Source organism: Penicillium brevicompactum (genome assembly GCF_028827555.1).
Source record: "Penicillium brevicompactum strain IBT 35665 chromosome Unknown utg000001l_segment0_segment0, whole genome shotgun sequence".
In the NCBI taxonomy this organism is placed as follows: Eukaryota; Fungi; Ascomycota; class Eurotiomycetes; order Eurotiales; family Aspergillaceae; genus Penicillium; species Penicillium brevicompactum.
The window spans coordinates 6,939,932-6,961,639 of NW_026623203.1; the positions used below are offsets into that span (position 1 = coordinate 6,939,932).

At 51.2% G+C, this 21,708-nt stretch overlaps 6 protein-coding genes across 6 annotated transcripts; 3 read left to right on the forward strand and 3 right to left on the reverse strand.

Moving 5' to 3' along the window:
• Positions 1-1,258: 1,258 nt before the first annotated feature.
• Positions 1,259-1,783, reverse strand: N7506_002221 (CENP-S family protein; the record flags this gene model as incomplete). The annotated part of the gene is made up of 4 exons (XM_056951517.1): positions 1,259-1,388; positions 1,491-1,524; positions 1,580-1,703; positions 1,751-1,783. The coding sequence occupies 4 exons, from the start codon at positions 1,781-1,783 to the stop codon at positions 1,259-1,261; spliced, it is 321 nt and encodes a 106-aa protein (XP_056817432.1).
• A 318-nt stretch (positions 1,784-2,101) lies between these two features.
• N7506_002222 (uncharacterized protein) lies at positions 2,102-2,686 on the forward strand (the record flags this gene model as incomplete). The annotated part of the gene is made up of 1 exon (XM_056951518.1): positions 2,102-2,686. One exon carries the CDS (start codon positions 2,102-2,104, stop codon positions 2,684-2,686), a length of 585 nt encoding a protein of 194 aa, XP_056817433.1.
• Positions 2,687-3,031: 345 nt separating this feature from the next.
• Positions 3,032-6,633, reverse strand: N7506_002223 (DDB1/RSE1 family protein; the record flags this gene model as incomplete). Its single annotated transcript, XM_056951519.1, has 4 exons — positions 3,032-3,334; positions 3,388-3,834; positions 3,881-6,473; positions 6,539-6,633. 4 exons carry the CDS (start codon positions 6,631-6,633, stop codon positions 3,032-3,034), a joined length of 3,438 nt encoding a protein of 1,145 aa, XP_056817434.1.
• A 699-nt stretch (positions 6,634-7,332) lies between these two features.
• Positions 7,333-9,473, reverse strand: cprA (NADPH--hemoprotein reductase cprA; the record flags this gene model as incomplete). The annotated part of the gene is made up of 2 exons (XM_056951520.1): positions 7,333-7,629; positions 7,686-9,473. The coding sequence occupies 2 exons, from the start codon at positions 9,471-9,473 to the stop codon at positions 7,333-7,335; spliced, it is 2,085 nt and encodes a 694-aa protein (XP_056817435.1).
• A 936-nt stretch (positions 9,474-10,409) lies between these two features.
• N7506_002225 (putative cell morphogenesis protein (PAG1)) lies at positions 10,410-19,742 on the forward strand (the record flags this gene model as incomplete). Its single annotated transcript, XM_056951521.1, has 2 exons — positions 10,410-10,542; positions 11,977-19,742. 2 exons carry the CDS (start codon positions 10,410-10,412, stop codon positions 19,740-19,742), a joined length of 7,899 nt encoding a protein of 2,632 aa, XP_056817436.1.
• Positions 19,743-20,382: 640 nt separating this feature from the next.
• On the forward strand, positions 20,383-21,626 carry N7506_002226 (Dehydrogenase multihelical; the record flags this gene model as incomplete). Its single annotated transcript, XM_056951522.1, has 3 exons — positions 20,383-20,539; positions 20,619-20,809; positions 20,892-21,626. 3 exons carry the CDS (start codon positions 20,383-20,385, stop codon positions 21,624-21,626), a joined length of 1,083 nt encoding a protein of 360 aa, XP_056817437.1.
• Between the last annotated feature and the right edge of the window lie 82 nt (positions 21,627-21,708).

A 21,708-nucleotide genomic window follows, 5' to 3' on the forward strand; every position in this document is an offset into this window, starting at 1 on the left:
GAAGAGCCCCAGCCACACCAGCCACCATGACCATTACAACCCATTTTATACTTTTGTTCACCTTGTGTGGGGTGTGAAGTGTTGCCTACAAAGTACGGAGTCTTTTGTTCAGGCTTCTCCGTTTCTGTTGTGGGTGCCTGCATGTCCCTTGCCAAAAATAGGCGTGAAGTGATCCTCGTTTGACCCAAGCTGGAGAATTAAGGTTCGAGCTTCAATAAACTGAAACTAGTGAGGTTTAAACTACACCATACTCTGTACAGTTTGTACTTCAATTTTGCACGACTCTACACTTTGAACTACTAGTCAGTTAATATTAATGAACGTTTTTACATGTACCCTTGTGACCCAGTTGGGCTTGCTGCTGTATTAAGATCTGCAGCACAGACACTTCTCCCGTTCAACAGCTCTGGTACCCGCCACGTTGGAAATGACGTCTAGACCCCCACCGCATTGGGCCCGCGCCACGTCAATTTACCGTGGATCAATACCGGCAGTAGTTTGGGGTATACAGTAGATTTTTACAATGTACTCCGTACACCAGTAGAGCTAGATACCAGACACAACCCCCGGATGGACATGTTTCAGGGTGATAGATTGTGAACTCGAAAAGCTGGGCACTGCTTTGACCGACCGCCGCCCTTTCCCATTTGGTCGGCGCAGCCAAGAAACTGGGCAACGCAAGGTATAGGTACTCAACCCAATGATTATCAAGCTAGGTAGGATAGATGGAGGGGAAACAAAATAGTTTTCTTCTGGCCTTGGTCAAGGCTTGCTAACTGCCCATCACACATGGAAGAGTCCTCACAATCAAATATGCAACCTTCAACATCCAGATTCAAAGTGGCAGAAGATAGTGTTCTCATTGGATGGTGTACTGGTGTCATGGCGTTGATGCATAGAAAGGTTGCCAGTAATGTTTCTCGTAGATGAAGCATCGATTAAAAGAGCGGCCTTGCTCTAGCGAGAGTTTGGTAGCATGGGGTAGGGTCTCTTGGTGGCAATCTGCCAAAAGCGAACAGCTTGTTATGGAGATCCAGAGTCCGAGGGAAAGAGACCGTGGACCGAAAGTAGTAGGAGACATCTTCCCATAGGCTAAAATGGCCAATCCTGTAGGTTCATGCATCCAACCCCAATTTCCATGTGTCCATTTTGTCGGACGATGTGTTCATGGCAAGGGGCGATAAGTCTGGCCTGCATGTGGCGATGGGCATCGTGAATCATTGCACGTCGTCGACAAATCTGCCAATAAATCCACAACTCAGGAGTCCTCCTGGCGCTGCTTCTCTTTTTCTTGCTCAACGAACGCACGTAGAATCGAATCAAGGCCCTCGTTACGACGTGCAAGTAGCATCACATCAGATAGGTTGACGGTAGAGCGTCCTGCATGTCTATATAGAGCACGCTCATATTAGTCGTGTCCTTTGGGAGTTGCAGGGTCAAAACAGAATTGACCATCTGCTCTAGCCAAGCACAGAAGATAGCTGACTTACTTGGCGAAAGACTCCAGGTCCTGGCTGACGGTTTCTATGACAAGTCAGACCTATTTCGCGGGCATAAGAGCACATTCTGCGAGACGTACCAATCTGGGCCCAAACCATCTCTGTTAAAGCGCCGATGAATTGCGGTGTCGCATTGACGCCTAGCCTAATGGTCTCTTCATCAACGATCTTGCCAATTGACAACCACAAGCTGGATTTCAGGCGCTAAAAAGAGTCAGCCCTGTACATAAAACCTGTCAAATATCACAGACCTCTTCTAAGCTAGCCTCCTCAGTCTGCTCCATGATGAACGTTGATAGAGACAGCAAGCGAACGCGTCTAAAGATGAACCTCGGCAACTCACTCTGATTGGCCACTAACGCGTCCGCGGAATAACGGCTAATCCGGCACCAGACGCTAAGCCGAAAGGGGGAAACTCATTGCGGCAGCCCGCGGAATTTCAGAGAAACGCAAAGCATCGCAGATCTGTTCATTAATCCCTCAAATCTGGTGCAAATTTGCTTTTTCCAAGCAGCACAAAACCCTACACTCATCCCCTGGAGTGTGTCTACCAAGTCCAATATAACCCCTATCGCGGGCCTTCCTTCCTCTACACAGCCACCATGGCCACACCCCAAGCTCAAGTGGACCTTAGCGACAAGGCCGCTGAGGCTTTCCAAGATTTCTTCGGTCAACTCTACACTTTCTTCGAGACCGTCTGGACGCGCTTCTGGAAGAATGGCTACGCTTCGATCGCGCAGATGAGCGGCAAGCGCTGGACCAAGGTTATCGGCAGTGTTGTCTTCTACCTCATCGTCAGACCCTACATTGAGAAACTGTTCAAGTGGATGCACGACCGTGACCGCCGCAAGGAGAAGGAGAAGAAGGAGAAAGAGCGCGCGGAATTCGGCAAGGTCAAGGTCTCGGCGAACTCGCTGCGCAGTGGTGGCGGCGGCGGCGGCGACAAAGGCAAGGTCCTTGGCGAAGTCGAGAACACCGATGATGAGCTCGAGGACGAGGAAGATGTTATGGCGGCTGCCAGTGGAGTTCCGGAGTGGAACAAGATGGCTCGCAAGCGTCAGAAGAACTACATCAAGAATGTCAAGAAGGACCAGCGCGCTGAGGACCTGAGCCGCGAGCAGATCATGGAATTGCTTGACTGGAGTGAGGATGAGGAGCACGCTCCTCAGGAAAAGAAGGATCTGTGAGGTGTGATGCTGTGAGGATAGACTTGGGTGGTTTTTATATTGACTGGGAACGTCTGCATTGCATGGTCTCTGAGGGGGTTTACTTCTTGTATTATTAATTGGTTTACCTTTATTCAACTACGCCTCTCAGGGCCCCTATTAGCTCTAATCAAAATTTTGCTTACGCGCTCTGCAAACTGCTCAGACACAGAGAGCCACTGATGTCAAAGATCTCGTATCAAATCCGAGTGAAATATTCTAGTATTGTCATGGCTTCCAACTCCAAATGTCCAGTTCTTTAACAATTATCAATCGCGTCTCGTAATAGTCATCAGCAATTAATAGCGGGTTCCCACAACAGCACAATCAGTGCAGTCGTCGCAACCCCTCGATCATCTTCTTGACCTCCTCTACATCAGAGGAGCCAACCTCGTCCACGATCTCCTGCTGCATGCTTGGCGAGCAGTTCAAGAATTGCTCGATAAGCTCGCCATCCACAAAACGGTATGGCGCATCAGCAGCGCGGACCTCAGTACGGAAGCCGCGATACTTATCGAATGAAAGGTCGCCTAGGGAGACGATTTTGGTGGAAAGTACTGTCTGCAGTGTCATGAGGAAGTCTTGGTAATCCGGATTTATCATTGCAAACAGGTAGATGGAGCCGTCGACCTTGATATGAATCAGTAATGAGAATGGCTATGGTTAGAGGAAGGGGAACGTACGGTTGCCATGAAGGCGCGTGGTGTGACTGCTGCACTCGCGAGGTGTGGGATGTTCACCGGCCGGATTCTATTCACCATTTCTCCCAGCGAGATCTCACTGGTCGCAACTAGACGATGCTTGTCTTGTGAGGTGACGCCTTCCTGGTTTCGAGAAAGAACGATAACATTGCCTTCGCCATCGCCTAGAAGGAAGGTTTCATCACCAACACAGGCAACTGCTGTGGACCAAACTGTTTGGTAGTGGCGGCCGACTTCAACAAGTTCATCGGGCTCTCCATTTTTGCCCTGCTCATATCTGACGAGACATAAACTCTTCATGAGATCCGCAACGGCAATCAAGTTTCCGACAACAGTAATGTCAACGGGCGCAGTCGAGGTCCGGTATGAAGCGAGTTTCTCAAGTTTCATCGGTCCAACATTGTTGGTTTGCATCTTGTAGACCACAACCTGCGAAATGTCAGTAAGATCCGAGTAAAGCAACTTCTGTACATACAGTCTTAGTGAGAGCTGCAACAATGCAATCGCCCATCGTGGCAAGAGCCCGACAAGCACCTCGAACCTTCAACTCAGCAACTTGGCTTAGCTTGCGGCCGTGCTCAACTTCCAATACGAGAATTCGGCCGCCAAAGCTATCCGATGCATCATCTTCTGGAAGAGACGTACCGACGACGAATCGGTCTCTAGTTGTTTCTCTGCCATGCTCATCCTTTCCAGCTGGTACCTCGGCTCGTACAACACTCTCGACCAGCTCGTCGGCGCCTAGCTCGACCACATCAAGCTTTTGGAAAAGGATCTCATCAGCGAGGACAAAATGACTTTTGACGTGCTCATCGCCGGCCACGAGCGTGCGTTCGATGATTCCGAGTCCAAACGCCTTTTCCGATGGCGAATACGCAACACGTCGCACAGTCGAACCCATTGGTAATGTTTGGATTTGAGTCGTGCGTTCTTTATCAACTAGAGCAATCTTCAGCTCTGTCTCGGTAGCCACCGCAATAGCGTTAGGGTAAGCCTCCGCGTTCAGATGACAAATTCGTGTGGCACCTTCGGAGTTCACAGCGGAGTATATGATTCGACCTTCTGAGCCATAGATCAGGCTGGGGTTTTCACAAGTGGCGAACACATTGTATAGACCATCACCCCTGGGTAACTTCTTGAAGATTGGCTGCTCAGAACCAAGGACTAGCTTGTTGTTTCCACTGAGCGAGTTATCCTCCGGATTGAGCGAGAATGTCACAACACACCCATCTGCCATGGAGACAAAGAGGGTTGGTGGGCTGTTGGCGAGTACTTGGGCCACCAGAACTGATCGTGGGAAACTCTCGCCGGCGGGGCCAAGTGATCTGGCATGTAGCTCTGTCAAATTATTGATCGAAAAGACAGAGACTTGAGCCAATTGGGGGAAACCAGCGATGAAGATGCCCCCTGGGGTAGATGGAACAGTCAAACCAGAGATTTGCTTGTCATCACCGAAGTCCTTTTCTGTGATGGGCTTGACATTGCCTCTCAGATCGAAGGATGATACGATCCGACCACTTACAACCAAGACAAGGTTGTCATCGCTAGCCGAGGCGGCAGTGATCAATTTGTGTTTCTGGTTTGAAGGCTCCCACCGGAAAGTGACCATTCCACTTTCTATATCAACCACCAAAACTCGCTTTTCTGTGACCTGGAGGATACGGTCGCCAGGCAAACGCGCTGCAAGCAAGGTGTTCTCTGTGAGTGCAAGCCCGAGGAACTGGTCCAACTCCTCCACTTCGCCATTGGGGCCGAATTGGAACACTCGGGTTTCGTCCACGAAGGTGACAACCAGCGTGTCCAGTGATTCAGGGTTGGTCGTGTTCTGGGTTCGCAGCCCCCAGAGATCTGTGATGTGTTCCATATCACCCAACACAGCAAGCTCTTCCATACCAACGCCACTACGCACACTTCGCAGGGTTCCATCGTCGAATGCGCCAGATCCTGTCACAATGCGAGCCTGACCAGACGAGAACTCATGGGTTTGGGTCTCATCTGTGCGGTTTCCGAGATCCATGATAGTGAAATCAAGAATCGGACCAATGTTGGAGAGAACTTGAATAACCTCAAACGAGCTACCATCCAGTCGAAGCACCTGTGAGTCGCCATGATGAGATCCAACGAACAACATGCCACCACCCAGATAGACGAGGACAGAAGCGCGAGCAGTGGTGCCCAGATTTTCGAGTTTCCAGTCGTCAATTTCACCTTGTCTGTTCAAAATGAATGACAAAAAGGAAAGCCTCCCGTAGTCATCTGCTAGAAGCCACCGCTGGCTATCGATTTTTTCCCAAGCGACAAAGACAGTCGCCTCGTCAAGATTCCGCGTGAGCACATTGTTGGCATTATCATCAATGTATTTTATGGAAGTTTCGCCGAGTACAATGAGACCACCCAGCGGGGCTGGAATTGGGATCAGATGCGAAGAGCCAAGATCAAGCTCTTGGCCGAACTGCCCTCCTTCAAGATCTTGAACCTCATTGAAAGTGGCATCGGGAGGAGTCCCATATGTTCCAGGAGTGAATTCCAACTCTCGGATCCTCAAACGCACCTTTTGCGCATTGTCCTCATACAGTAACGCCAGCCACGGGTTTGATTCTGAATGGAGAAAGGCAGAAGATCGGACAACCAGCTCGTCTATTCGGGATGTAGTCGGCTTGTCAAGCTCTCCCACCTGGGGAGGATTATCTGCATGAACCGTTGATGTCCGGCCTCGCTTCTTCGTCGGTTGGACAATAGGCACCACAACTATCACGCCCTCGTAGATCTCCAGTGTCATGAATCGCCCGGTAGGATCAACGAGGCAGCGCTGTGCGTAGTTAGAGTGTCTCGAGGATGGTTCGGCAATATCGACGCAGCTGCGTGCTGTTTTGATCACGTTCTCTTCCGGATCCCACGATGTGGTGAAGTAATTGTATTGGTTGGTGCCGATGAACAAGTGATCAGTAGGTGAGTTTGAAGGTGCTGGAAGCCTTTCAAGCATCGTTATTTGCGCAGGTATCTTGCGAGTTGCTTCGAGGGTGAGCCCATCTTCGGTGACTGTGTAGAACTCGAGACGACTTGTTTTGCTGTGAATTGGTATTAGCTTCGGTCTCACCAATAGCGTGCCGAACTTAAGGAAGTTATAACTCACGCAACAACCAAGCATTCTTCCTCGGCTGAGAAAAAGTTGAGCTTGACCGCATGGCGAACGCAAGTCGGATCGTGGATGGGCACGACATAGGCCATGATCGCGATAACCGCTCAGAGCTCAGAGCGAGATGTCTGTCGACACAATTACGTGTATGGGGAGATTGCACAGTACTTCATGTGAATTGGAAGGGAAAATAATTAGAATCAAGATGTCAGTATGCAAAGATGTGTATCATGACGCTGAAGTCGCATCCGCTCATCCCATCCACTTGATGCATTCTGCCGGCAGAACATGAGTCAGCTTGCTGCCCCGCCTTTCTTTCCGCCTTGGCGCATGAAGTGACATTAGCAAATTGGTTCGCTGTGTCGATCAGGCCAAAGAGACTCGTCTATAGATTTGAATTGCAAGAAAGGCCGAGATGGAGGCGTTGAGTGTCCCAAGTGTTAGTGCAGCGAGCATAAAAGTCTGCATTTACCATAGCACAAGTCTCATCCAAGGATGGTGCCCGCTAGCTATTATCTACTTCTACCCGTGGACCTGGCCAGTGACTGCTCAACGGCCTAGCCCACAGAACAAACACCCGGACCTTGGAAGAAAAATTACATTTCGTTCTAAATGACAAGTCTACAATCATAGATATGAGACACCAAGTGGGTGCTCCCGGAAGGAAGCCGCCCCCAAAGGGTGAAAGCTAGAAACAAATGAAGAGAAGAAACCCAAAACAATGTCGAACATCCCAATATAAATGCTCGATCGTCTATGCGAGAGAAAAACAATATTCATCATTCGTGATCTCATGACCAAACATCCTCCTGGTAGCTGCCGCTGCTGCGCATGTGCTTGACCATCTCCTCGCCCTTTTCAGCGGGCATGCCGCGCTGCTCAGCAATAATGTGACCAAGGACCAGGTTCACCTCGCGGGCCATGTTGGCGGCATCACCACAAACGTAGAAGTTGGCCTTTTGCTTCAGAAGCTCACTGACAAGCGTGGCTTGCTCCTTGAGACGGTGCTGAACATACACCTTCTTGGAACCCTCGCGGGAGAAGGCGGTGACGATCTTGAGAGAATCGCCCATCTGAGCTTGCCAGGTCTATGAAATGTTAGCTTGGTCTAGAAAACGGTTAGAACTAGGAAGAGGCTGCATACCTTGAACTCATCTTGGTAGATGAAATCTTCATCGCTCTTGCGGCATCCGAAGAACAGAAGAGTGGTTCCGACCTTCTCGCCCTTGGCAGCGAGAGCAGCACGTTCTTGAATGAAACCGCGGAAGGGGGCAACACCGGTACCAGGACCAACCATGATGATGGGCTTGGAAGGATCAGAAGGCAGCTTGAAGTTGGAGTGGCGGACATGGACAGGCACGTGAATTCCATCGTACTTGTTGCGAGGACCGGTGATGGAGTAAGTCAAGCCATGGGGGTCGGGTTGAGGGTCACCGTTCTGCTTCTGCTTGAGGGCCAGAAGGTAGTTGGTGGTGACACCCTTAACCATGTGTGAAGCACCAGGTAGACGAACAGACTCGACGACGGCAGTGATACTGATCTTGTCCTTTTGAACCAGAGAAGACGAAGAGATAGAGTAGTAGCGAGGCTGGAGCTTGTTGATACTTTCGATCAACAGCGAGAAAGGAACGGCAGTGAAGGGCTTGGAAGTGATGGTCTGAAGAGCCTGAGCAATGTTGAAGCACTTGTTGGTAATCTTCTCGTGGAAGTAATCCTTGTCGTTACCAAGACGAACAATTTCAGCCTTGCTCTCCTCGTCGGGAGCGAAAGCGGCGAGAGTAGAGACGAACTGGCGAGAGACCGGGGCGCAAACCTCCATGTAGTAGCGGATGGCCGCGTCGTACGTGGTGGGAGTCGGGATGGGAACCTTGGCAGTGACATCAATGCCCTTGACACTAATGACGGAGTGACGCTTGTCCTGAATTCCGAAGACCTCGAGGAAACGATCAACCTCGGCGCCGGCGTTGGTGGGCCAGATAGCAATGTGGTCACCAGTCTGGTAGCTGAGGTTGCTACCAGCGATGCTGATTTCCATGTGGAGACAGTTGCGGTCTTTAACGGTGAAGAGTTCAGAGGATTCGACGATCGGGGCAATGTAGGGGTTGTGCGCGGAGTAGGGGCCCTTCGCGGCACCCTCACGGTGGGCAGAGGTAGGCTCACCCAGGTAGACAGACTCGTCCTCGGGGGTCTTGAGCTCATCCTCGGTGACAGAGAAGACGGCTTCGTAGGTAGCCTCGCGTTCCTGAAGACTCATGGCGTCCGACAGAGCAGCCCACATAGGCTCCTTCCAGGCCAAGAAATCTTCCTCCATGGTTCCAGCACCATCGTCACCCTCACCCGCGGTTCCGATGCGCTGCGCACCGAGCTTGGTGAGAGCGGCATCGACCTGGCGGACCATGGAGTTGTAGTGTTCGTATGTGTTGTTTCCAAGACCGAAAGTGACATATTTGAGAGAAGAGAGGGGAGAGTCTTCACCAGTGGCGCCGCTCTCGAAAGCGACATCCTCGCCGGTGAGGAATTGGTAGAAATCGACCGCATTATCCGTTGGTTCTCCCTCGCCGTAGGTGGCCAGGACAAAGAATGCAACCTTGTCCTCAGGGAACTTATCCAGGTTTTCGTAGTCATAGTCCTCAATGTCAGCCACCATGGTCTTGAGACCAAAGCGCTGAGAGCCTTCCTTGGCCAGACGGGAGGCGTAGTCTTCCGCGGTACCAGTCTGCGATCCGTAGAAGATCACGCAGTTTTTGTTTGTTTGTTCCATCTTCTCCACGATGTCGCGGGTTTTGCCGCTTTTGGCGGCACCATTGGCGGCGGCGCTAGAGGCGTAGGGGTCTTTGGGGACGGCCCAGTAGCTACCCTTGGTGAAGTAGGCAACGCTACCCACCAAGAGAGCGACCAGGACCACCAAGTCGAGGGTATCCAGTTGTGCCATTGTGAGGGGGGGAGGGGACACAGGGGGAGGGGTCCCAGAGGTTCACCAAAACAGGAAGCCAAATAAATAAACCGAAACGAGGCAGAAAGAACTGTACAAGGCCTGCACAAAATGAGCCGTGGGGAGTGTACCCTTGAAAGACCCTCAGTTCAACTCTGCGGAAGAGAGAGGAGGGAAAGAAGCACTGAAGTAATAGGTGGTCTGATCCACTTTCTTTGCTCTTCCGTGCGTCGATCGAGAACCTCGGCCTTCACCGCTTCTGGCCGTACTGGAAACTCCGACTTCACTGGTGTAACTTGGATACTTCGTGCCAAAAAAAGCAATTATCACAGAAGCATATGTACTTGGAAGCGTGAAGGGTACAGGAAGTATTGCAAAATGTAGAAGCAAAAGATCAAGAACTTGACTTGTCCTTCCCCGGTTCCTTATATAACTATGTGGGGAAGATGGCCGAGGGAGTTAAACACCGGGAGCAAACTCGGCGTGTTTTTGAGAAAGAGGCAATGTCACGGGCAATCAGAGGCCAGTACCGTTTACTCCATACCCAAGTTCATCCAGTTCGTCTCCATTTTGCCTCAACGTTCAAGGCGGAGCTCGGGTAAGTTGGGGGGCGCCACGGCCAACGGCAACGCCAGCCGGGAGATAATTCTTACCCTTTCCGTCCACCGGCCCATCTCCATTGGGCCTTTCTTCACGCGGAACCCTTCCGTCTTTGAGCCTCTGCGCCTATCCCTTTGCCGGTTTTCCTGCCTTCGCGATCTCCTAGAGCAGACGTGGACAGGATCTATACGGAGTATAAATCTTGATGTCGACTCCTACCGGCTAGAGTCTTCCGTATGGAGTCATGGATTCATAAAGTCCCATACGGTGGGAAAACACTCACTTGCAGTGGTTCCGTTTGACAGGTGGTCACAAGCCTTTTTACCTCTTGGAGAAATGGCATGTGGAGTTCTGTTCATCCATACTGTGCAGACTACCCAGGTGCGCCATGGAGTCATGGACCTCCCTCCATCTGCCCAAACAAGCACATTCTGCTATAAACCGACGCTACTCGGAGCGTTTTCGATTCGTATGAGGTTCGAACGGAGAGAAATCCTCTCGGGTCAGAAAAATTAGTACGTAGTACAACGCATCATCTGCGTGGATGTCAAAGCCTACATTTTATATACTGATCACCCATGTGTAAGCCATACTACATACATAACTACCGACCTCGGGTTGGCACGGATGTACTTTGGACATCGGGACACCATGCAGTTCCAAGGTCGGATGTATAAACTTGTGCAGCATGAAGCTGAAGAAATGATCTCGATCGCAGAAACAAAGGACAATATTCATTTAATTTGTGTGCTTCGTATATACAAGACATCGCGAGTTTCACCTAATGAGTCATGTGGAATATATCAGATCCAAAGTGACCTACTTTTCAACAATATCCTCCCAAGTATTCCTAGGTTCCAAGGTTGGAAAGAGAAATACCCTTAGACCGACCCTGGAACCGGCAACAAATCTACGAAATCCAGGGCTCAGGGCTGAAACACCGCCGTTAGCCCTGGAGCTATTTACTAAGTTCCCTATTGATCGCGCCAAGTACCAGAATAGCGCTAGGTACGGAGTAGAGCCTAAGCCAAATCCCCTGGGGCTGTGATGCCCCCGATTCCAATACCGACCGATCTTGTCCTGCACTTTTATACTGATTGTTTTGGCTTGAACATATGTTTTAGAGTATATTCTAGTACTTTCGTTCACTACCAAACTACCTGTGTATTGTTACCAATGCCATACTCAAAGTACTCCGTACTCCGTACAAATTTGAAGAATGCCACATTCCCAATGCACCATGTGGGGAGTCAATATCGTCAGATCTGTTTCAGACAGCAGAAACCCGACTCTCATACCCCGCTCGGCACTTGAAACCGATCAGACGTTCCCCTGGGATCCTTGTGCCTTACGTCAATCCCCGGGGCCTGCATCTCGCATTTGACGGAGTACGAAGTATGACCCGACAGGGAATAAAATAGTGAGATGACTATTAATAGTCTACGAGACTCCAAGAATATTGTTCGTATCTTTGCTTTGTATGTTTTGATCTGACCATTTGCCGTTCTCATGCAAGGGGTGTCTCCGTACAGAGTACGGAGTACACGAAACATGAGGCTCTAGATGGGAGAGGCTAACTGCCCGCTGAAACCAAGGCAGTTCGAAAGAGACGAAACAAGAAAACAAATAGACATCCTTCACCATACCAATGCCTCAAAAATATGTGATAGTTACTGGAAAAAAGGGCAGAGTGTAGCTTAATAATGAAAGTCCCTTGTAGACCCGTGCGCCCGTCAAAACCATTAAGCTCACCTCATCTCGAGCACTCCTTAGCTCCACGAATTGGACTTTGTGCATGCAGCATCGATGAGCTACTAGAAACAATGATGCTGGAATTACTTTCATAAGTAAGTCAAGATCCCCCCCACCCCTTGCGATCCGAAACTCGGTTTAACCATCCCAGTGGCTTCAAATCCTGCCAAAGCTGGCCTAGGCCAAACAACGCTGCCCCTCATCCCTGACGACCTGAAATCCGCGTCGCACCATAATCTTGCATCCCCGTCCGAAAGGCGAGGAACCCGAACCGCCCAGTCCACTCCTATGCACAGTCGCGAATCCTCCGCCGCCCGAGGAAGAGCAGTAGACCCGTCCACACTTGCTCCCATACAGCCTAGACGCGGCCATTCCGGTTCCAAGAGCCCCGATGTATCGGGAAACCGTCCAGGATATGAAGTGGGTTTAGAACGACGACCTTCCAATTCATACGGCCACCACCGGCAGACCTCCATCGTTCACGGCGTGCAACATTCCCGAAACACGAGCATGGCAGGCTCGACTGCGTCGACAAGCCCGCTGAGCCCGGAGCTCATCGCGTCTCTCGGTCGCGGTGCGTTTGACGAGGCTACACTGCCTGCCAAATTCGACCCTCTCGATTCGCACTCAGGCTATCAGACACCATCTGGGACATCCACAACATCCGCGTCATCCGTAAGCCATGGGCTACCGTCGACACTCAGTTCCATCAAAGATACAGATAGAGACGTGCTGGACAGCCCTGCGGCCCTGCTTCACAAGCGAATGAATTCGGGAGGGAAAACGAGACGGGAGAGGTCACACAGTCGTTCGCAGTCGAAACACTCGGAATCAAAGACGGTTGGTGAATATGCGCTGCACCATTTGTTCAACTCCTTTGTTGGCCAGGCGGACAGCAAGATCAACCAGGCCATCATGAAATTGGGGGAATCCGAAGCTCCCGTGGAAGAGGTTTGCGGTCCTGGAGCGGATCCTACGTTCGATCAATTGATTTCAGCTTTGGGACATATCGCTCGACAGAAACCGAAACCTCTAATTGACACCATCATGTTCTGGCGCAAGGCCAAAGGAGATGCGGCCATCACAGCTCGGCAGATGACGAATGACCAGAAGCCCTCACCCGCCACGGAGAACGGTCCCCTGCTGCGTCGTAATACCGAGCCAACTCAGTTCATGGATCCTACTGTGACAGCAGAGCGCTCGAATCCCTCGGCGCCCTTCGTCAGCCGCCCTGACGACGTTGCTCTGGTTGAGCGACGGGCGACAGTCTCGGTCTATTTAGTGTGTAGAGTCTTGATCGAGATATTCAACCAGAGTAGCTTGGCCTCAATCACTCTTGACATGGCGGATCGCCTGGAAGACATTGTCTTTGGTCAAGTGAAGACCTCGGACCCTGATCAGATCTCGGCATCCCCGCTTCGAATGGCGAACTGGAGAATCTACGGCCAGCTATTAGGTATCATGAGCGAGGCAAACTTCACGAACGTTTCCGGACGATTCCTTGCGGAGCTTGACCGTTACCAGAAGGATGAGGCAGCTCGGGGACCTACTCGCGATGGTGACTCCAAGGCCGAGTTATTGATCCTCTGCATGAGATATCTGCGTTTGCCGATGTCACCGGAGGGATGGCCCAAATCCTGTGAATTTATGCGATCGCTAGCACGATTGTTTGTCAACGCCCATGGACAGCGCATTAAGCAAGCCTACTGTTACGTTATTGAGAAGCTGCTACTTCCCATCGCGGCCAACCCGAGCTGTGACCTGTCGCTGCCTCGATGGAAGGAGTTTGTGGACTTGGTCCAGCCTCGCCTAGCCCAACTGCTCACCAAACCTCGCCATTGGGCTTCATCCTTCTCACTGAACGTTCTGTTGCTTTGCATCTCGAACAAGGAAACATTCTCCTCGCAATGGCTGTCCATGATATCGAGCTTACCTGCTCGGCTGAAGGATCGTCCCACCCGTGCGCCCGCTCTCCATGCCATCTGTCGACTCGTCTGGACGTATTTCTTCCGTTTCTCTGATTCACCAACAACTACCCTTCGCAAGGTCGAAGAAGTGGCAAAGATTGCCCTACCAGCCGGCCGGAGAACGTATCTAAGCGCAGAGCCGGTCTTTGCCGATCCGTTGATCCAGCTGATTCAAATTATCGGTTTCAAGCATCCGGATGTTTGCTTCCGTAACATTATTTTCCCTCTGATCAACTCTGATCTTTTCTTGTCTGGCAAAGAGTTGAGGATAGAGCAGATGGAGCCAGAGAAGATGGTCATTGGCATTCGTGCTTTCCTAGCTACCATGTCGGACCTGGAAACTAGCGATCAGCTCTGCCCTCCAATTCCAACTGGCTCGCTGCCAAATCCTTTCACAGACGCCTCCACCCCCCTTTATTTCCACCGCCCTCAATTACTCAAAGAGCATACTGTGGTAAATGCGGCTGAAAAGCAAGACCCAACTTCCTGGCAACCCGTCAACACAGCACGGCTGAGCGAGAACGTGAAGGAATATTACTTCCGCTTCTGTGAAGTCTTAGGCAAGATCACCTTGCTCTGTGACAACACGTTTGGTGGTCAAGCAGTCTTGGATGAAAAGTTTAGCGGAACCACTCCCAAAACTCCAATCTCTGAGGCTTTCAGTTTCGGTCGCCGCGATGACCATGTCACTACTCTGGATCAGAAGCAAGGCTTCTACGACCTGCTTCATGTGGCAGTTCAAGCCCTCCCACGTTGTCTCTCCGATCATATTCCATTCAACTCTCTCATCAACCTCCTCTGCACAGGAACCGCGCATGTCCAGTCAAACATCGCTACGTCCTCAGCTGAATCACTGAAGGCCATCGCGCGGCAATTACATGCCCAACAAGTTACAATCGGGTTTGCCAGGTTCATCTTCAACTTCGACGAACGTTACTCTACGATGTCAGACGAGGGGATGCTAGGACCAGGCCACATTGAGTCTACCCTGAGGCTCTATGTTGAACTACTGCAGATTTGGATCCACGAGATCAAGCAGAAGACCAAAGGTGCAGCGGCCATGGACCAATTGGAGCGGTCTATCTCGGGGAGCCGTGCTCTCCATCTTGATTTATCAAGCGTCCTTGCGCATGTTGAAGAGATTGAGTCACACGGCTTGTTCTTTTTGTGTTCGCAATCCAGACGGGTTCGTGCATTCGCCATCACGGTGCTGCGCCTGATTACCGAGTTCGACAGCGCTCTTGGAAAAGAAAATACTCGCATCATTCGAATCCTCGAAGCAGATTCCCAGCAGATCTTGGATCTTGATGATGAACATCTGACGGTTGCCGAACGAAGCCGAATTCAAAAGGGAAAAAGGAGAAGTGCTTCGCAAAACACACTCATCGAGTTGTGTAGCAGTGAAGTCTCCTACGATTCAACATTGTGGGCCAAGGTCTTCCCGAATATCATTCGCATCAGCTTCGAAACCTGTCCTTTTGCAGTCACGCTGGGCCGAGAGATTGTATGCGCACGTCTCGTTCAGATGCACAAAATAATCACCCATTTGGCCGAGAGTATCAGATTCCCTCAATACGGTTCGATGGATGGTTACCAGTCTCGTCCAATCGGCAGAAGCAATGTGACATCTGAGATCCTGGTTGAGCAATGGAAGCTTTACTTGATCATGGCATGCACCACTGTCACCAGTGTTGGAGCTCAGTCTCAAAGCCAGCTGGCAAATGCCCAACACGCACGCAAAGCCTCCAAGGGAGCCCACCAATCCCAAGACAAAATTAGCTCCGCTCGAAGCTTGTTCGCATTTGTCATTCCCCTTCTTTCCGCAGAGCGAGATTCCATTCGCAACGCCATCGTGGTGGCTTTGGGATCCATTCATAAGAATCTTTACCGTACTCTACTTGAGTCATTGCAGTATGCTGTCACGACCTGCAACGAAGAGGCGAAGATGCGGATCGGCAATCACTACCGCAGTCCCAGTAGCCCTCGTCGAAACCGAAAGACAGACCGTCTACGCACAGAAGTCACCAATGTTTACAAACTCACATCACATTTCCTCCAAGAACCGGAGGTTTACAATGACGACTGGATCGTCAATAACCTTGTTACTTACGCGAAAGACATCCGAATCTTCCTGAGTGATGCCGAGGTTCAAAATGACTGGGAGTTTCAACGCCTGCGCTTCCATTATTGTGGCCTGATGGAGGAACTTTTCGAGGGCATCAATCGCGCCAAAGCGCCTTCGCGTTGGATGCCATTCGAGTCTAGAAAATCCGCATTCTCCCTCATGGAAGACTGGTGTGGATACTCACCCAATCAAGCTCAAATAAGTGAAAGAGAAGAGAACATGCGGAAGTTCGCTATGGCCCAGCCGCACGAGACTGGTGAAATGAGAAATACCGCTGCTGCTATGGAAATCGAGAAGAAGAATCTCCGAGCAGCAGCACTGAGTGCAATGGCTTCTCTTTGCGCTGGTCCTATCAGCATCACCACTGAGAGTGGCTCGGTTCTCCAGTTCGATGTCAGTCGGATGCTCTCATGGCTTGAAATTATTTTCAACACTGTCACTGACAAATGGCATGCCATTGGTCGACGGGCACTCAAAAACCTCATCATCCACAATCAAGAACACTCATATTTAATGGAGCGGTCTATTGAGATGTGTTACGTCACGGAACGACCCAAGACCATCGAGAGTTACATCGAGGTGGTCAGTCAGGTACTTTTCGAGTATCCAGACTACCCCCTTAGATTCTGGAGAATCCTGGGAGCGGTCCTGGTGACCCTTGGCAACGAAAAGCGCGAAATTCGAATGAAGTCTGCAAAGCTTCTTCGGAAACTGGAAGAGCGACAGCAAAAGAATTCCAGGCTCCAAGACTTCGATATCAGTATCTCCGATAAGACCACCGCGGTGTACAAGCTTGCTCAGTTCGAGATTTCCAAACGATTAGCGAGTCAACACTGCGACTTGGCGTTCACCATCTTCTCCGAGTTCTCTTTGCATTTCCGCAACCTGCAGCCTGATAGCCAGCGCAACATGGTTGCCGCTATTCTGCCGTGGGTTCAGACAATGGAGCTTCAGGTTGAACCGAACGGCGGTCCTACCGCCAAGTCATACATGTTGCTGGCGAACTTGTTTGAGATCACCATCCGCTGCAGCACAACCCTACCGAACCAGGTACAAGCATTATGGCAAGCCTTGGCAACAGGCCCCCACGGAGGCAATGTACAGTTGGTTCTTGACTTCATTATCAGCATATGCTTGGAACGCAAGGAGCAAAACTTTGTTGAATATGCCAAGCAGATGGTTGTGTTTTTGTCCGGAACACCAGCCGGATCGAAAGTCATCGAGTTCTTCATGTTGCAGGTCGTACCAAAGAATATGGTTCAAGAGCGAAAGGATCTGACTCCACCTCCTTCAGATATCACCAGTCTACCATATGTCGCTGACCTTGGTACGGTGTTACCTGTCGGTAACAAGCAAGCCGGTCTTTCTCTTGGACAGGTGGCGTTGATATTCCTTGTTGATCTCATGGTCGCCCCGGTCACCTTGGCCCTTGAAGATGTTGTCAAACTCATTCATATTGTCCTAATCCTGTGGGATCACTACACAGTCACTGTACAGGAGCAAGCTCGAGAGATGCTGGTCCATCTCATCCATGAGCTGATAGCTGCAAAACTTGAGGATGATGCGCCGGCTGGTGCCCGGCAGTCCGTGGAGGACTTTGTTGAATCAATTCGAAAGAGTGACTCCGCTGTTGTTTGGGAGTACGAGGAAAACTACGGCAAGGACGAAGAGTCTGATGGTCGCCGGGTGCCCGCCTCCATGGCCACCGTCACCCGCGATGTTGTCAAATTCTTTAGCTTCGCGTATGAAGGCGTTGGTGACTTGTGGGCCAAGGAAGCCTTGAACTGGGCCACTTCGTGCCCGGTGCGACACTTAGCTTGCCGCTCCTTCCAGATCTTCCGCTGTATCTCGACGTCGATAGACTCACAAATGCTCGCTGATATGCTCGCTCGACTCTCGAACACCATCGCAGACGAGGAAACGGACTACCAAACTTTCTCGATGGAGATCCTGACCACCATCAAGATCATCATCAGCTCACTAGCTCCCTCTGATCTTCTGCATTATCCTCAATTGTTCTGGACGACTTGCGCTTGCCTGAACACAATCCATGAGACTGAATTTATCGAGAGTATCGGCATGCTCGAGATGTTCCTCAGTCGGGTCGATCTCAGCGACCCAGTTGTGGTGGCACGGCTCATCGAGGGTCAACCACCCAAATGGGAAGGAGGGTTCGATGGTCTCCAGGACCTAGTCTTCAAGGGAATGAAGTCATCAGAGTCATTCGATCGTACGCTTGATATCCTGCATGTTCTAAGTGGTCTTCCCAACAACAGCCTCATCGGCGATGGAACCCGTCAGCTATACACCGTGTTGGCTAATCTGCCCCATTTCCTTCAATGTTTCGAACAAGACTTCAGTGATCCCAAACCTATCGCTCGAGCCAGCCTACTTGCCCGCGTGGCTGAGAGTGAGCGGTGTCCTCGCTTGGCTGCTTCGCTGTTTGGATTTGCAAATCAGCAGTACAAGACCGCTGGCGTCTTCCTGGATCATATCATCACTGAGATCAAGCTTTACTATTTCCCCCAGCTCGATTTCCAGTGTTTGATCTTCCTCATGGGTCTCTTGACGAACACCACGGATTGGTTCCGTATCAGAGCGATGCGGATTCTTTGCGTTTTGATCCCTGAGGTTGACATGAGACGTAACGAAGTCACTTGTCATGGTCCTGATTTAATCTCTCCGCTGCTCCGGCTTCTGCAAACTGATCTTTGCCCCCAGGCTCTCGAGGTTCTGGATCACATCATCACCGTCTCCGGTAACCCAATGGAGCGTCATCACCTTCGTATGAGCATGGCATCATCGGCCTCTTCTCGCGCAATTCGAAAAGAGTACGAACGGATCCAGAGTTTGTATGGTATCCCCGAGCCCACGGGCTGGTCGGTTCCCATGCCTGCGACTCAATCCACTATGACTCGACACAACGTTCACGCTGTCTTCTACACCTGTTCCGAGGCCGAGCACATGGAAGACGACGATGTGATGACCCCTGGTGTCCCCTTCCATGCAGATGAGTACAGCAGTACCGACTCGTTCTTCCCTATGAGAGCCGACACCATGAGATCGATCGAAACGCAGACCGATGGAAACATAGGAGATCTTGTACAGAAGCTGGACAGCCTAGACGACTTCTTCGAGGAAACAGACCCCACAACTCCAGTGTTGAATCCTGTCGCCCCTCCAATGCTGCGAGGTTTCACAGGTAGCTACGTGGCGGATACCAATGCACATCTCTACGACCAGCAGACTGCGCCAATTCTGCGAAAGTCTCTCGCTCGTACAGGCTCTACCTCCTCTTTCCACAACGGTCTCGCCGAGTCGCGCCCGCCCAACTTCCGCTTTGATGGCCCCACTGCATATTCCCCAATAAGTGCAGTGCCTCAGAACACAGCACATTTATTGCGTCCGACTTCCCACACCCGCTCTGTTACCTCCCCCGCCAATAACCTTTATGTTCATACCGCGTCTGGTGCCCCCAATTCCACCCCACATGTTGGACTCAGCGACTCCGCCTTCATGTCAGACGAGGAACCTGACGAGGTGCATTCAGATTTAGAGGAACGTTTGGTGACTACTCGATTGAACCCAATGCCCGCGCCTATGGTCCGCAGTGCCACTGATAGTCCGCATTCCCTTGAATCCATGATTCGCAGCGGGATGCGGAGGCTGACCGGCGGTGCAGCCAACAGGGAGAAGGAGCGTCAACGGGATCATCTTCGTGCACAGCACCGTGCCATTGTCCAAACGGCCAATTCACCTCGTGTGCCCAAGGTTCCAGAGGAGTATCTCTCAGGGCCAACCAGTCATCCGGCATCACCTAGGTGATCACCTCCTCGATCGTATCTATTCTCATTGCCCCTTTCCTTGCTCTCTTCATTTTCTTTTCGGTGTCTGGGGACTTCTTGGGAGTTTGATTTACATACTACATACCCTTCCGCCGTCCATGGACTTGGTCATTCTCCCAGGCGACGGTTCGCGCTTCTGCATTCTGTATATTACTCATCCTGCGGAAGTTGGAACTACATTTTAGGTGTTTTTGCATTTAAATCCAAGTCTACATTGCATATCTACATTGAAATATACTATCGCATCATTTGGAGCGACTCTGGAAGCCTCAACATTGAGAGAGTACATACCCCACACGTGACGGTGACGCGCTTCCCCACGGCTTCCCCAATGCGGTCCCTTCCCCGCAAATCAAAAACATTCCCGAGCTGCACTCCCTGCCTTCTCGGCAATCCACGGCTTGAATTGTGCAGTGGAAGAGTGCTGGTGCGATTTAAATACCCCCTCTCCCAATTCATTAAAGGTCTTGTTTACTCCGAACTACCAACACCACTTGCTCCGCATCTGGCGTTCACATTGTGCTTACTGCGCACCACATTCTCTGCGCGTTACCTCATTGACAGACAGACCTTGCTCGGAACATTGCATAACGTTCAGCAGTCTTTCAACTCGACAGAATATGAGTCTTCGAGTGGTGTTAGGGGCCCCCCGAAGGGCGACCCTGTTCCATGCCTCCGCAGTGGATCTCCGACGCTGGCCGTCCAGCTCGGCCCGAGCTTTCTCCACGACCATGCAGCGTGATGCGACGTGGGGTTTTGTCGGCCTTGGACAGATGGGTATGTTTGCAATCTAGCTCAATGACCTCGGTTGTGTCAGACCAACAAAATCATGAATTCATTGCCTGACTATGCTAAGGGTACAATATGGCCAAAAACCTTCGCGCCAAGATCCCCGCATCCGATACCTTGATCGTGCGTGACATTAACGAAGATGCCATGAAACGGTTCGCTGCAGAGGCCAAGGAGGCTGCACGCAGCAATGGCGCAGGCGCCAACGAAGGTCAGGTTGAACTTGCAGAAAACGCACGCGAAGTTGCGGAGAAATCGGTGAGTACCAAGCTTCTGCGGGTCCTGTGGCTGGACTAGCTCTTGGACCGTGCTCTTTACTCACTGCTCATCTCTTCTTCAGACAGTGATGGTCACCAGCCTTCCAGAATCACAACATGTCATCGATGTCTACCACTCCATCTTGAAACATGGCGCACTCCCACCCCTTGAGCAGGAGCGCCTCTTTATAGACACGTCTACCATTGACCCAGTTACATCGAAGGATATCGCCAATGCCATCCACACCACACAGACTGGTCGGTTCGTGGATGCCCCTGTGTCAGGTGGCGTGGTTGGTGCTCGAGCTGGAACTTTGTCGTTCATGTTTGGCGCCCCCTCGCAATCGAACGAGTTGCTCGAGCGTGTTCGCGGCGTACTAGCTTTGATGGGCAAGAAGGCCTGGCATCTCGGGGAGCCCGGTGCTGGTGTCTCCGGTAAGCTGGCGAACAATTACATCTTGGCCCTGAACAACATCGCCACTGCCGAGGCTATGAACCTAGGTGTTCGTTGGGGTCTCGAGCCTAAGGCGTTAGCTGAAATGATTAATTCGTCGACCGGTCGTTGCTGGCCCTCCGAGGTCAACAACCCCGTTCCTGGCGTTGTCGAGACCGCCCCCGCGTCGCGTGGATATGAAGGTGGCTTCGGGGTGAGTCTTATGCACAAGGATCTGCGATTGGCTCTTACGGCTGCGGAAGAATCTGGGACCCCTCTCGCCCTGGGTTCTCAGGCCCGCGAGGTCTACAAGGAGGTTGAAGAGAAGCACCGTGGCAAAGATTTCTCAGTTGTCTACAAGTGGCTGCAAGAGAAGTCCGGGTAAAGCAGTACTGGTATATATGGTGCCCCAAGTACCTTCCGCAATGTACTGCATACTACTTTCTGATATAGATAAACAAAACGAG